The sequence below is a fragment of the Sapajus apella genome, unplaced genomic scaffold (genome assembly GCF_009761245.1).
Source record: "Sapajus apella isolate SASKATOON/1434 unplaced genomic scaffold, GSC_monkey_1.0 scaffold49, whole genome shotgun sequence".
Classification (NCBI taxonomy): domain Eukaryota; kingdom Metazoa; phylum Chordata; class Mammalia; order Primates; family Cebidae; genus Sapajus; species Sapajus apella.
In genome coordinates, this window is record NW_022436989.1 from 6,319,807 (window position 1) to 6,332,680 (window position 12,874).

At 41.0% G+C, this 12,874-nt stretch overlaps 1 protein-coding gene across 4 annotated transcripts in view; it reads left to right on the plus strand.

Annotated features, from left to right (window-relative positions):
• Positions 1–12,874, plus strand: part of PLD5 (phospholipase D family member 5) — a 377,410-nt gene that overhangs the window by 343,285 nt on the left and 21,251 nt on the right. For all 4 annotated transcript variants that reach the window (XM_032242218.1, XM_032242219.1, XM_032242220.1 and 1 more), the window contains one exon: positions 2,864–3,061. In XM_032242218.1, coding sequence (XP_032098109.1) covers positions 2,864–3,061 — 198 coding nt within the window. The remainder of the gene's footprint in view (positions 1–2,863; positions 3,062–12,874) is intronic.

A 12,874-nucleotide genomic window follows, 5' to 3' on the forward strand; every position in this document is an offset into this window, starting at 1 on the left:
GTGGTGACACATGCCTGTAGTCCCACCTACTCAGGAGGCTGAGGTGAGAAGATCACTTGACCCCAAGAGATCGAGGCTGCAGCAAACTCTAATTGCATCACTGCACTCCAGCTTAGGTGACAGAGCAAGATGCTATCTGTAAAAGAAAAATTATGAAAGTTATTAAATTCTATCAGCAAACCTTGGAGATGGATATTATCCTTGTTGAACAATGAAATGAAATGGGAGTTAAATCGTCTTATCCAATGCTATTTAACAAGGAGCAGAACAAAGATGCAAACCTGGAGGGACTTTAAAACCAGGGAGGGTCACCAGCCACAATCATGCACAGTGAGCTGGCTCTGACAGGCAAACAGGAGTTCTCTGGACAGTGTGAAAAAAAGAGATTAGGCAGGGTAAAGAGGCTGCAAAGTAAACAGGAAATTGCCTCCTGATGCCAGCTCTCAGTAATGTTCATAGATGGCTAGGTTGGAAGGCCTTACAGGCTTTAGAGCCCATCCCCTCCTTGTTCACACAAAGACTTAAAGAAATTGAGTCATTTGCCAAAGGCCCTTTATCTGGTTGGTGAAGATCCTAGCCTGCAATCTACATTTTGGCCTCAGAGTTCAGCACTTTTGTTTATTTTGTTTGTTTGTTTGTTTAGATAATGACCAGAGATGCACCTATGTCTGGCAGGAAAGGAAACGTGTTGCTAGCCTTTGACCCATAAGGCAGCTATGGACCCACGCAAGAACCAGGTCTTAGCATCCCCTTCTTCTCCCACTCCCATTGCCGAACACAGAGCCTAGTTATAAAGGCTAAAGACAGAAAAGTTGAGAATCAAAGAAATGCTAACGGCTCCTTGAAGAAGGTAGTGTGGCAGCAGCAACTCAGTCTGGGAAAGGCGCAAAAGCATGAAGTCCGACGCAGAGTGTAGTCGGGACCCTGTCAGCCAGGACTCAGCAGACCACAGGGAGAGCCTCTCTCTAACCTAGGGTGAGATAAATCATATTAGCAGCTACTCTAGACAGTTTCTGGACATCTCTGAGATTTAAAAAATAATAACAAATAAAAATGGTAAATCTTTCCCTTTACCACTGCCAAGCCCTGGGGTGTGAATGTCCTGCTCCCAGCTGTCCTGCCCTTCTCACAACACAATCAAAGGGACCTTTCCAGTGTGCAGCCTGATCATGCCCCTCCCCTCACTACCTGCCTCCCCATGAACCTCAGAATAAAAGGCAAATTGCTTATCCCTGTACAAAGGCCCCTAGGTAGAGGATATTCCTATCTTTCCGGTTTTACCCCTTGCCATCAGAAAAAATATTTACATACATATATACATATTCTCCTCTTTTTCACTTAGCTTCTGCCACAAAGCTCATTATGTCTCCCCCAGCCTCAGTGCCTTTGCACATGCCTGATATGCCCTGCCTGCTCTATCTCTCTTAACAGCTAATTGTCTTTAATGTGTCTGTACATCTCATTCTAGGAATCTATATTGAAGGTGTACAGAGATGTATATGCGGGTTATATTATACCTGAGTTGAACCTTAGACTGGAGGAAAAAATTTTAAAAAGAGATATATATGCGGGGATGCTTATTACTTTATTTTGCATTGGGGAAAGTGCAGGAATTATGTCTATCTATGGGTTAAATAACTTGTGTCCATCTATCCTGTGGTTACCGTGGAGATGGAAGAGGATGACAGATGTGTGTAGAGGAACATGGGAAGATTTCCAGGGCATGTTGTACTGGGGAGTCCTGGAAGCAAAGAGAGACAGGTTCATACGTGATGGAGACCTCTCCTATCATCCTGAGTAAAGAGTCTTGGGTAGGCGCTTAGTGGAGGTATAAAAAGGGGGTTTACTATCAATGGACCCCAGGTCTTTAGAGAGCCAAGTTTTCCCTAATAACCCCTCAATGGGTATTCCGGTCATAAAAAGCATATATTTTTGTGTACCATTCTTTAATGACCAAAATTTCATGTCATATAGTTTCATTGACTAAATTAAAAATCATCTGCAATTTTTACAAAGGGATACGGGCTTCAAATGAAGCCAGTGGAGCTATGTTCCTGAGGGTATTTGATTCAGGGTCAGAAAACCTGCACTCAATCCTTAATTTCCCACTGACTAAATCTCTAACTTGGGTCTACTATTTTTACTTATTTATGTGAGCTTCAGTTTCCTCATCCATGCCTTGAGAGAGGTGGACAAAATCATCTCTGTGGTCTTTTGTTGTAAGATTCTATCCGTCTATTACTCTTAAGGCTTGTGGAATGTTAATAAGAATAACTGCTAACATATTGCTAGTGATAACCATGTGATAGACACTGTTCTTAGCTTCTTATATGTATTAAGCATTTTAAGTCTCATAGCAACATATGAAATAAATACTATTATCTCTATTTTATGGAAGAAGCTGAGGCCCAGAAATTAAGTATGTTCAAAGTCACACAGCTAGAAAGTTGTGGAGCTATTAACAGATCCTAAATCCAGGCAGTCTGACTCCAGAATCGATGATTGCAGCCATTCTGTTATGTTGCAATTAAAAGCTCCCTTTTTCTTGCTACCTGATTTAATGATTCATGCAAAAAAAATTAGAGTTTAGGAAGCAAATCTGAAGAACTGATATGAAAAGTATAGATGAATAAACAAAAGTATCTGCAGGAGACCTAATACAAAAAGCAAGCAAAAGTTTTACTTAAATATTTAGCATTTTTATAACATATCAACCTCTATGTACCATAATGTAACTATATCTACTTACTTCAAATGCAAGAAAAAAGATGTCACAACTACCTCATTCTTATGCATGTTTTTCTCTGAAAATAACACCATTAAGACACATATGGCATTGATGCTTTCAATTTTAATTTCACAGATGAAAGAACTCGGTGTCATCTTCTACAACTGCAGCTGCCTGGTCCTCGATTTACAAAGGATATTTGCTCTATATAGCTCATTAAAATTCAAAAGCAGAGTGCCTCAAACCTGGTCCAAAAGACTCTATGGAGTCTATGACAATGAAAAGAAACTGCAACTTCAGTTGAATGAAACGAAATCTCAAGCATTCGTGTCGGTGAGTTGTTCCCCCTTTCTCCTCCCCTTCTCTTTCTTCCTCCAAAGGCTCTTTATTAAATTGGAATGCTTAAGTGTGATCTTTACTAAAAATACAAAACATTAGCTGGGCATGGTGGCGCGTGCCTGTAGTCCCAGCTACTCAGGAGGCTGAGGCAGGAGAATTGCCTGAACCCAGGAGGCGGAGGTTGCGGTGAGCCGAGATCGCGCCATTGCACTCCAGCCTGGGTAACAAGAGCGAAACTCCGTCTCAAAAAAAGAAAAAAAAGTGTGATCTTGTATTGGGCAAAAATGAACGACAGTGGTTCTATCCCATAACTTGAAGAGGTAAAATGTGTCCACTCTTACGCTCCATCGTACACTCAAACATAATAAATCTTGATCAGCATTCCTCCTGTCAGATACATTGAGTTATCTGATTTGATTTCCTCAGTCGCCCTGTAAGCTAAGCATGGGGTTGTGACCATTTTGCAAATGAAGGTATTGACACTTACCTATTGTTAAAACATGTGGCCGGGCGCAGTGGCTCACACCTATCATCCCAGCCCATCCTGGTCAACATGGTGAAACCCCGTCTCTACTAAAAATACAAAAAATCAGCTGGGCATGGTGGCGCGTGCCTGTAATCCCAGCTACTCAGGAGGCTGAGGCAGGAGAATTGCCTGAACCCAGGAGGCGGAGGCTGCGGTGAGCCGAGATTGCGCCATTGCACTCCAGCCTGGGCAACAAGAGTGAAACTCCATCTCAAAAAAAAAAAAAAAATGTGCTCTGGATAAAGAGACCCCCAAACATGCTTTGTGTGAGCAACGTGGCTGCTTATTCACCCTGGTGCGGGCGGGCTGAGTCCAAAAAGAGTCAGCAGAGGGTGGTGGGATCGGAGTTGGTTTTATAGGTTTGGGGTAAGCAGTGGAAAGGTACAGAAGTTACAGTTTAGGGCGGTTTTTTTGCAAGCTGGGAGGGGGTTGTAGGTTTGCAAGCTGGGAGGGGTTCTTAGGGTCTGGACTCACAAGGTCAGTTACAAAGTCCAATGGCCTTGTCAGTTGAGGCCGGAATAAGAAACAATAGAAGAATGTCTCAGGTTAGTTAGGGGCTGCAGGGGTTGATCGTCCTTCTGCTTTCCAGTTACTTCGGGTTTTCTCATTCTACAAGGCCCTCTGGAGGTGTATGTGTGGGTCATGGGGTCACCATGCATAGTCAGACTTTACACGTCCTAGCAAAAAGTCCATCAGATGGGACATGCCAAGAGAGGTGCCAGCACCCAGCTCCCCGGACACCAGAGCTATGAGCCTATTTTCTCTCTTTATCATTATTCTTTAAGCCCCACTGAGTGATGCTCCCCTCCCTGTGTCCATGTGTTCTCATTGTTCAACACCCACTTATGAGTGAGAACATGTGGTGTTTTGTTTTCTGTTCTTGTGACAGTTTGTATTAGCCTCTTTTCAGTGCCCTACATTGATGATTTTTCAGACTTGTTTTAGCAGTAGAACCCTTTGATGAGACAAATCTGAGGGAATCTCTGTATAAATCAGACAAAAACAGAGCTGCTGTACCGGGCTGGGCCACGCGGGCAGGAGGCCCACGCAGCTGGACAGTGCTCCTTGCACAGGTTTGCGCCACTGACTCTGCTGAGAACCATTAGCCACACCCCCTCCCCCTCACCCTTCCAGTCCGCCACCCAGCTGGCCACATGCCTCAGCTATCCAGAGATGTTACTGGGAATGGGCAACATAAATATCTGGGCCTACGGTCCTAGTGCTCAAGCTGTAGTGCAGTGGATCCTTGAATAGCATTGTGGTGTTCAATGTCCATTCGTTATAATGTTGATAAGAACAAAAAGTTGATTTCCAGCTGGGGTCACTGTGTGTGTGGAGTTTGCCCATTCTCCCCATGTCTGTGTTGGTTTTTGCCAGGTACTCCTGTTCCCTCCCATATCCCAAAGCTGTGAAAGTGAGATGAACTGGCAGCTCTCTGTGGTCCCAGTGTGAGCAAATGTGAATGTGTGTGTGACTCTGCCCTGCGATGGGATGTCATCCTGTCCACAGGGGTCCTGGCTGCGTCGGGCTCTGGCCACCCATGATCCTGGGTAAATAATTATTTTACTTGTTTTTATTAATCTTTTTGTTTTGCTTTGTTTTGAGACAGAGTCTCACTCAGTCACCCAGGCTAGAGTGCAGTGGCATGATCTCGGCCCACTGCAACCTCCGCCTCCTGGTTCAAGCGATTCTCCTGCCTCAGCCTCTCAGTAGCTGGGATTACAGGCACCTGCCACCACGCCCGGCTAATTTTTTTGTGTTTTTAGAAAAGACAGGGTTTCATCATGTTGGCCAGGCTGGTCTCGAACCCCTGACCTCAAATGATTTGCCCTCCTTGACCTCCCAAAATGCTGGGATTACTGGCATGAGCCACTGCACCCGGCCATTAATCTTTCTTAAATGTATGTATGGCTAACATTTGTTTCAATGTTTAATATTCGAAGTGTTTGGTCTTTAGAAGTTTCGTGCTGTTTTTATGACCAGCAATAACCCATAGCAACTTAACTCTCATTTATATCAATAGCCTCTGGTAAAATTGTTATCGTATATCAGCTTGCTTGAAGTCATAGTATTCAAGAACCTGTGGACAGCATTAAGTGAGGACTTACTGTACTTAAGAATTGGCTAGGAAGCCTGTTTAAAGGGCAGATTTACAGTGTCCCCTGTCCCCATCCAGATCTTATCCACTGGATCAGAGATGAGATCTTGGAATTTTTATTTGAAGCAAGCCTCTTAACTTATCCTGATGTTCAGATCAACTTCTCTAAGTAATGCTCCCAATATAAATTGCTATTTTAACCTTGATTGATATCAGTGCTTTTATGCCAACAACTTTTATATCACTAAACATTTTATTGACAATAAAGTGAATTGTATCCTTTTTGCTTGTTCAAATGAAAGTACCATCCAAAAGTTTAGATATGTAACAATAGAAATGTAACCTTTATTGAAGATAAGTGAATTGTACCCTTTTTGCTAGTTCAAATGAAAGTACCATCCTAAAGTTTAGAAATGTAACAAGTTGTTTGTCATAAATAACAAAGTCACATCAATATGAAGCACAGCAAGTAGACTATGAAGGGTGTTCATCAACTACAGCTAAAATAACTTTTTCATATGGAGGAGGTCAAGAACAGAGTAGCAAAAGTAGCAGATTACAGGGCATTTTACTAACGAAATATAAATGTAAATTATATATGCATTTTCAATTGATCTCAAGATGACCCTATAACACCAAGAGGCCAGAGAGTATTCCCAATTTGTGGATGAGTAGCAATAGAAAATTTGCCAAGGAAACTTTAATTCAGATGGTAACAGAGTGGCATTACATGCCAAGAATGGGACACTTGCTCAGTCAGGTCCAGCAGAAAAACAAATTGGAAATGGCAAAAAATAGATGAATTAATGAACAAATTTTGAATAATCACTGGATTTTGAATTTGCAGTCTAAACCTTGGAGCAAAGTGAATGTGGTTGTTGCAGAAGTTTAAATACTAACCCTTAAACAGAGAAGGGGTCAGTTTTTTTGTCGATTTTAAAGTTAATGTATTTCCCACAGCGAGGGGTCTCAGGCCTTCAGTAAAATCTAATACAGTTCAACACCTTTATTATTTTCTAGGGCAAATTTAGAAGTGGCTTTTTCTTAAAGAGTTCACTGCAAAATTAGTTGTGAAACATTTCTTTGGGTGGTCTTTTAAATTATGTAACACCTTTACTTTCTATTTTTATTTACTCATTTTAATTTGCTGTTTTATTTTATGTTTTTTGTTAATATCAAGCCTAACCTTGAATTTCAATTCAACAGATACTGATTGAACACCATTTTTGGAGAGGTATAAAATCTTACAGGTACCAAAAAAAAGTCAGAAAACCCTGCTGTTAGAATTGGTATCATCCAGACAGAGCTTCTTGAACTCCCTTCTATTTTATCATTTATCACATTTTTATAACTATTTACTTATAAATATCTTTCCCACCATTTTATTAGACTCTGAGAATCATCTACTATTAATATATTCTTTTCATAATTGGTATTCCCAGAATTTAACTTGGTGTTAGCTTAGAACGATAAATGTTGGATAGGTTTTATTAATGGTAATATTAATAGAAAGCTCCAGAATGCATAGTTTTCTCAGTAATATATGCCAGACAAATGCCAAGATAGATTTACTTAAATTCAATATATTTGTTGTAAATATCTTAAAATAGTCTATTTTTATAAGCTGATTGTCTCAAGACTAAGAGAAACACATATATAAATAGTGTTTGAAAACCTTAATAACCATTCTTTAAATTAAATTTTAGATAATTGACAACTTAGCATAGTTTGATATAAATTTTAACTCATACATATAAAGATTATTAGCAAGTTTTTTCATGGAATGCAAAGAGGCACTTAGATTTAACTGTGTGATTTCTAGTAACTTGGGGCCAGGTAATTCAAATTTTCTTATATTTCCCGTTGAAATTGGAGGATGGGAACAACAGTTGGCCGTTTCTGTTTTGTAGATTTCTTTTTAGAGTTCTTAAGCTTAAGCAATTGCTTTCCAAGATAAAGACAAATTCAAGGTCTGTTTTTATTGATCTAGATGTCAGACAGATTTCATTTCTTTTGTTTTTGTTTGTTTTTGTTTTTGTTTTTTGAGACAGCCTTGCTCTGTCACCCAGGCTGGTGCAGTGGTGAGATCTTGGCTCACTGCAACCTCTGCCTCCCAGGTTCAAGCAATTCTCCTGTCTCAGCCTCCCAAGTAGCTGGGATTACAGGTGCATGCTGCCTCGCCTGGCTAATTGTTTGTATTTTAGTAGAGACAGGGTTTCACCATGTTGCCCAGGCTGGTCTAAAACTCCTGAGCTCAGGCAATCCACCTGCCTCAGCCTCCCAAAGTGCTGGGATTACAGGTATGAGCCACAGTGCCTGGCCAGATTTCATTTCTTGTTGTTTATTGTTCAGTTAATTCACCCATCAGTCACATATACTGAGATCTATTTAGTGAGTGAGGCCTGACATTAAATAGAACTTGATGCTGGTATGGAAAAATACCACTTCACATTCCTCTTCAGAACCTTCTGTGTATATTGTTAATTCATTTAACAGCATTACAGAGATATAATTTAAACACCCTAAAATTCACCCTTTTAAAGTATACAATTCATGCCAGGCATGGTAGCTCACACCTGTATTCCCAGCACTTTGGGAGGCTGAGGCTGGCTGATCACTTGAGGTCAGTAGCTCAACACCAGCCTGGCCAACACGGTGGAACCCCGTCTCTACTAAAAATACAAACACACACACACACACAAAATAAAAAATAAAGTATACACTTCAGTGGGGTTGAGTACAGTCACAGGCACAGTTTTGCAACCATTTCTGCCATCTAATTTTAGAACTTTTTTTCTTCACTGCAAAGAAAAAACCCCAGACTGATTAGCAGTCACTATTTTCCCCTCCCTCAGTCCCTGGCAGCCACTAATCTACTTTTTTCTTTATGGATCTGCCTTTTTCTGTACCTTTTATAGAAATGGAATCATATGTGTATAGTCTTTTGTGACTGCTTATTTCACCTAACATAATGCTTTCAAGGTTTATCCATGCTGGAGCATGGAGCAGTGCTGCGTTCATTCCTTTTTGTGGCTAAATAATTCCATTGTGTGGATATGGATATGCCATGCTGTGTTTACCCATCTATCAACTGATGGGCATGGAAGTGTTTCTACTTTTTGGCAACTGTAAATAATGCTGCTATATTCGTGTACAGGTTTTTATGTGAATACCTATTTTTAATTCTTTTGAGTTTATACATAGGAGTGGATTTACTGGTTAATGTGGTAACTCTATGTTGAACATTTTGAGAAACTACTAAACTGTTTTCCAATTTGGCGGCACCATCTTACAATCCCACCAGCAATCTATGAGTTTTTATTTCTCCATATCCTTGGCAACACTTGTTCTTTTCTGCCTTACTTTAGCTCTTAGTGGGTGTAAAATGTAATCTTCTTTTTGTTTTGATTTAAATATTTTAACATGCTTATTGGCCATTTGTATCTCTTCTTAAAGTGATACAAGTATCTATCAAATATCCATCAAAACTTTTGCCCATTTAAATTACATTATTTTACAAATTTGTGTTGTAAGAGTTCTCTATCCAGTCTGTATACAAGTCCCTTAATCAGAAATACAATTTTTTACAGAGACAAGTTCTCGCTATGTTGTGAGGCTGGCCTAAAATTCCTGGATTCAGGGGCCTGGTTTAAATATATGATTTGCAAATATTTTTTTCTTTCATTCTATGGGTTGTCTTTTCATGTTTTAGTTATATTTGAACATAAATATTCTAGAAATGGAGTATATCCTTTTTTTAAACCATTAAACTGTTATTAAATAATTACAAACCTGCTAAGGTCTTTACAAGGTGATTATTTAATGAGTATGCAAAATAAATTACATTCATATGGCATCTGTTGGTCTAAGAGACAAACCCAGGTTAACCTAGAAGTCAGGCCCCTCAAGAGCTCTTGACAGATAAACAATTTCTGCAGAGCTGGAGTATTGAAGAAAATCTGTATTTTCCTTTTCCTTCTACTTTACTGTGGAACAAAGAAGCACACAGCACAAGGCTTGGAAAATTAATTCAGGAGTGCTGAGAGGGAAGCTTAGCCCTCTCTCCAATTAAACCGTTGGAACTAGTTAACTTCCTCTGCCACTTCATTCTTTTGTGTTATTGTTTATTCATTTCTATCCTGGACAAACATTTTAAGACCACTAGTCTATCCAGGCGCTATGTTTAAAGGTAGGAGACTCTAGAACATATAGCGAAGTACCACCAACCCCCAGGTGCAAGGGGACTGATAAAAATAATTAGGCATTTCCTTCATGAACACATGGAACTGGAGCAGCCGCCATTGTGTCAGGCAGTGGGAATGCAGGAAGCAATAAGGCAGGTAGGTGCTTATAAAGATCTGTTCACTCATGTTTGTAAATACCCAGATTGAAGCAACAGACTCTAACAGACAAACCTCCAACATTTGTGAATTTATGAAGCAGTTTCACATTCATCCCTCAAGCATCTATTGAGCATGTAATATGTGCATGACAAGATGCCAGAGATACACAACCAAGCAACACACAAGCACGTGGCAAAACACAGGGACAGAGGAATGCAGTGGCATGTAACATGCACTAGAAGAAAGCTCCACAAAGCAGGGATCTTTTCTTGGTCACTGACATATATCCCCTTCCTAGAGCAGAGCCTAGGAATTTTGCAGGTACTTAGGAATATATGCTGATTGAATGAAAGCAAGCACAGAAGAGGGCACAGAACCCAGCCAGTGAACTGGCTATTAATTTATTTGAGCTCTAAGGCAAACCAGTATAGAAGGTGTGTTATTATCATTAACCCCCATTAGGAAACAGAAACAGAGTCTCAAAAACTGAAAGGGACACACCAAGATGCCCCAGGTTCTAAGTGCTGGAGTGTGACCTGTATCAGCAAAGCCCATACTCTTTCCTTAAAATTATAGCCACTGTATCCGTACTTGTAAGATAATAGCAAAGGAAACGAGACCACAAATGACTCTGCCTACATTTGTTCCTCCCCAAAACCAAAATCCAGTTTTGGAACATGCAGTGAAATTCAGGAAGTTCTAACTGAAACAGAAACGTGAGTGTTTAGACACATTTCAGAGTTGACCTTCTAAGAGGTAAGATCCTCAGCTTCTCCACATTAACCAGAGAACCTTTAAAGCAGACCCAACAGGCTAAGGGCATTAAATAATTTGAACATTTAATTTTTAATGGCATAGGAAAATGAGTAACATATAATTCCTAAAATCCATCGAACTGTGCACTTAAAATGGTTATGACGGTAAAAAAGAAAAAGCAAAAGAAATAGTATGGGAGGACAGGGTTGGGAAAAGCAACCTTCGATTGGAGTTAAAAACACTTTCATGGAGGAGATCACATTTGAGCTGGAATTTAGAGAACAAAATTAGTAGGGCTTTGATAGGCAAAAGTAAAGACACATCCGCCGAGAAGCCAGCATGAGCAGAGATGCCCAGTCAGACATGACAAGGGCACAGCCATGGACTGTTAATTACTTGCTTTTCGGGCACAGACAGGATGGGAGCTAGCAAATGAAGGAGGCAGAGACACAGGACCATGGATGCAGCCCTCCCAGTGAGTTCAATCTGGATTCTGAGAAACCAGGAGTCAGTTCATCCTGGGAGTGACGTATATTTGTTTTTCAACATCCTGGAGGTAAGGCAATGAGTTAGAAAGGTGTTAGAACATCCCTGCAAGCAGCACTAGTGCCTGAATGAGGGACACTTACTGAGTGATCAGGAGTAAGAGGAGGGACAGACCCTGGAAACATTGCAGAAGCACAAGCTTTCTGTCTTGGTGACAAATTGAGTATCTGTATACCTGTGTGCTGAAGAAAGAGGAGTGTAGGGCCACCTTTAAAAAACAAAGACTTGGCCGGATGTGGTGGCTCAGACCTGTAATCCCAGCACTTTAGAGGCCAACGTGGGTGGATCACCTCCATAGGGAGTTGGAGACCAGCTTGACCAACATGTAGAAACCCCATCCCTACTAAAAATATAAAATTAGCCGGGTGTGGTGACAAGCCTGTAATCCCAGCTACTTGGGAGGCTGAGGCAGGAGAATCACTTGAACCTAGGAGGTGGAGGTTGCAGTGAGCCAAGATCACACCACTGCACTCCAGCCTGGGCGACAAGAGTGAAACTCCATGTCAAAAACAAACAAACTTGAAATTCATCCTCATTCCAAAATAAAAAACTAATTTAAATGATCAAAAACTCATCCTGTAAAGAAAAAGTGGTACATATACACCATGGAATACTATACAACCATGAGAAAGAATAAAATTATATCTTTTGCAGCAACATGGGTGCAGCTAGGGGCCATTATTCTAAGCAAATCAATGCAGGAACAGAAAATCAAATATGTTCTCACTTGTAAGTGGGAAGTAAACATTGGGCAGTCATGGATATAGAGAAGGCAACACTAAACACTGAGGACCACTCGTATGACCGGTAGGGAAAGGGGCATGGGTAGAAAAACTATTGAATACTACTCTCAGTACCTGGATGAGGGGATCAGTTGTACCTCAAACCTCAGCATCACACAATATATCCATGTAACAAACCTGCACCTGTACCCCCTGAATCTAAAATAGAAGTTGGAATTATTTTTTTAAAAACCAACTCATCCAGCTGGGCACAGTGGCTCATGCCTGTAATCCCAGCACTTCAGGAGGCTGAGGCAGGTGAATTACCTGAGCTCAGTAGTTCAAGATCAGCCTGGGCAGCATGGAGAAACCCCGTCTCTACTAAAAATACAAAAATAACTGGGCATGGTGGCGCATGCCTGTAATCCCAGCTACTTGGGAGGCTGAGGCAGAATTGCTTGAACCCAGAAGGCAGAGGTTGTGGTGAGCTGAGATTGCACCATTACACTCCAGCTTGGGCAACAAGAGCAAAACTCCATCTCAAAAACAAACAAACAAGCAAGCAAACAAAAAAGCCCTCATTCTGCTCATGGTCACCTGCCAGGAGGATTTTCTGTGTGAGAAAAGCTGGCAGGTGTGTGATCTTTAGCATGCTCCTTCCTTACCCCTGGTCCCCTTCTAAGGTGGGTGTCCAGCCCAACAGCTTCATCTCACAAAATTCTACCCTGGGGCGGAGATTCCTACTGTGCAGTGTAGGGAGCCGTTCCAGACATAATTGGCAAGGAGGGACTCTGACTGCCCAAAACTACCATTCAT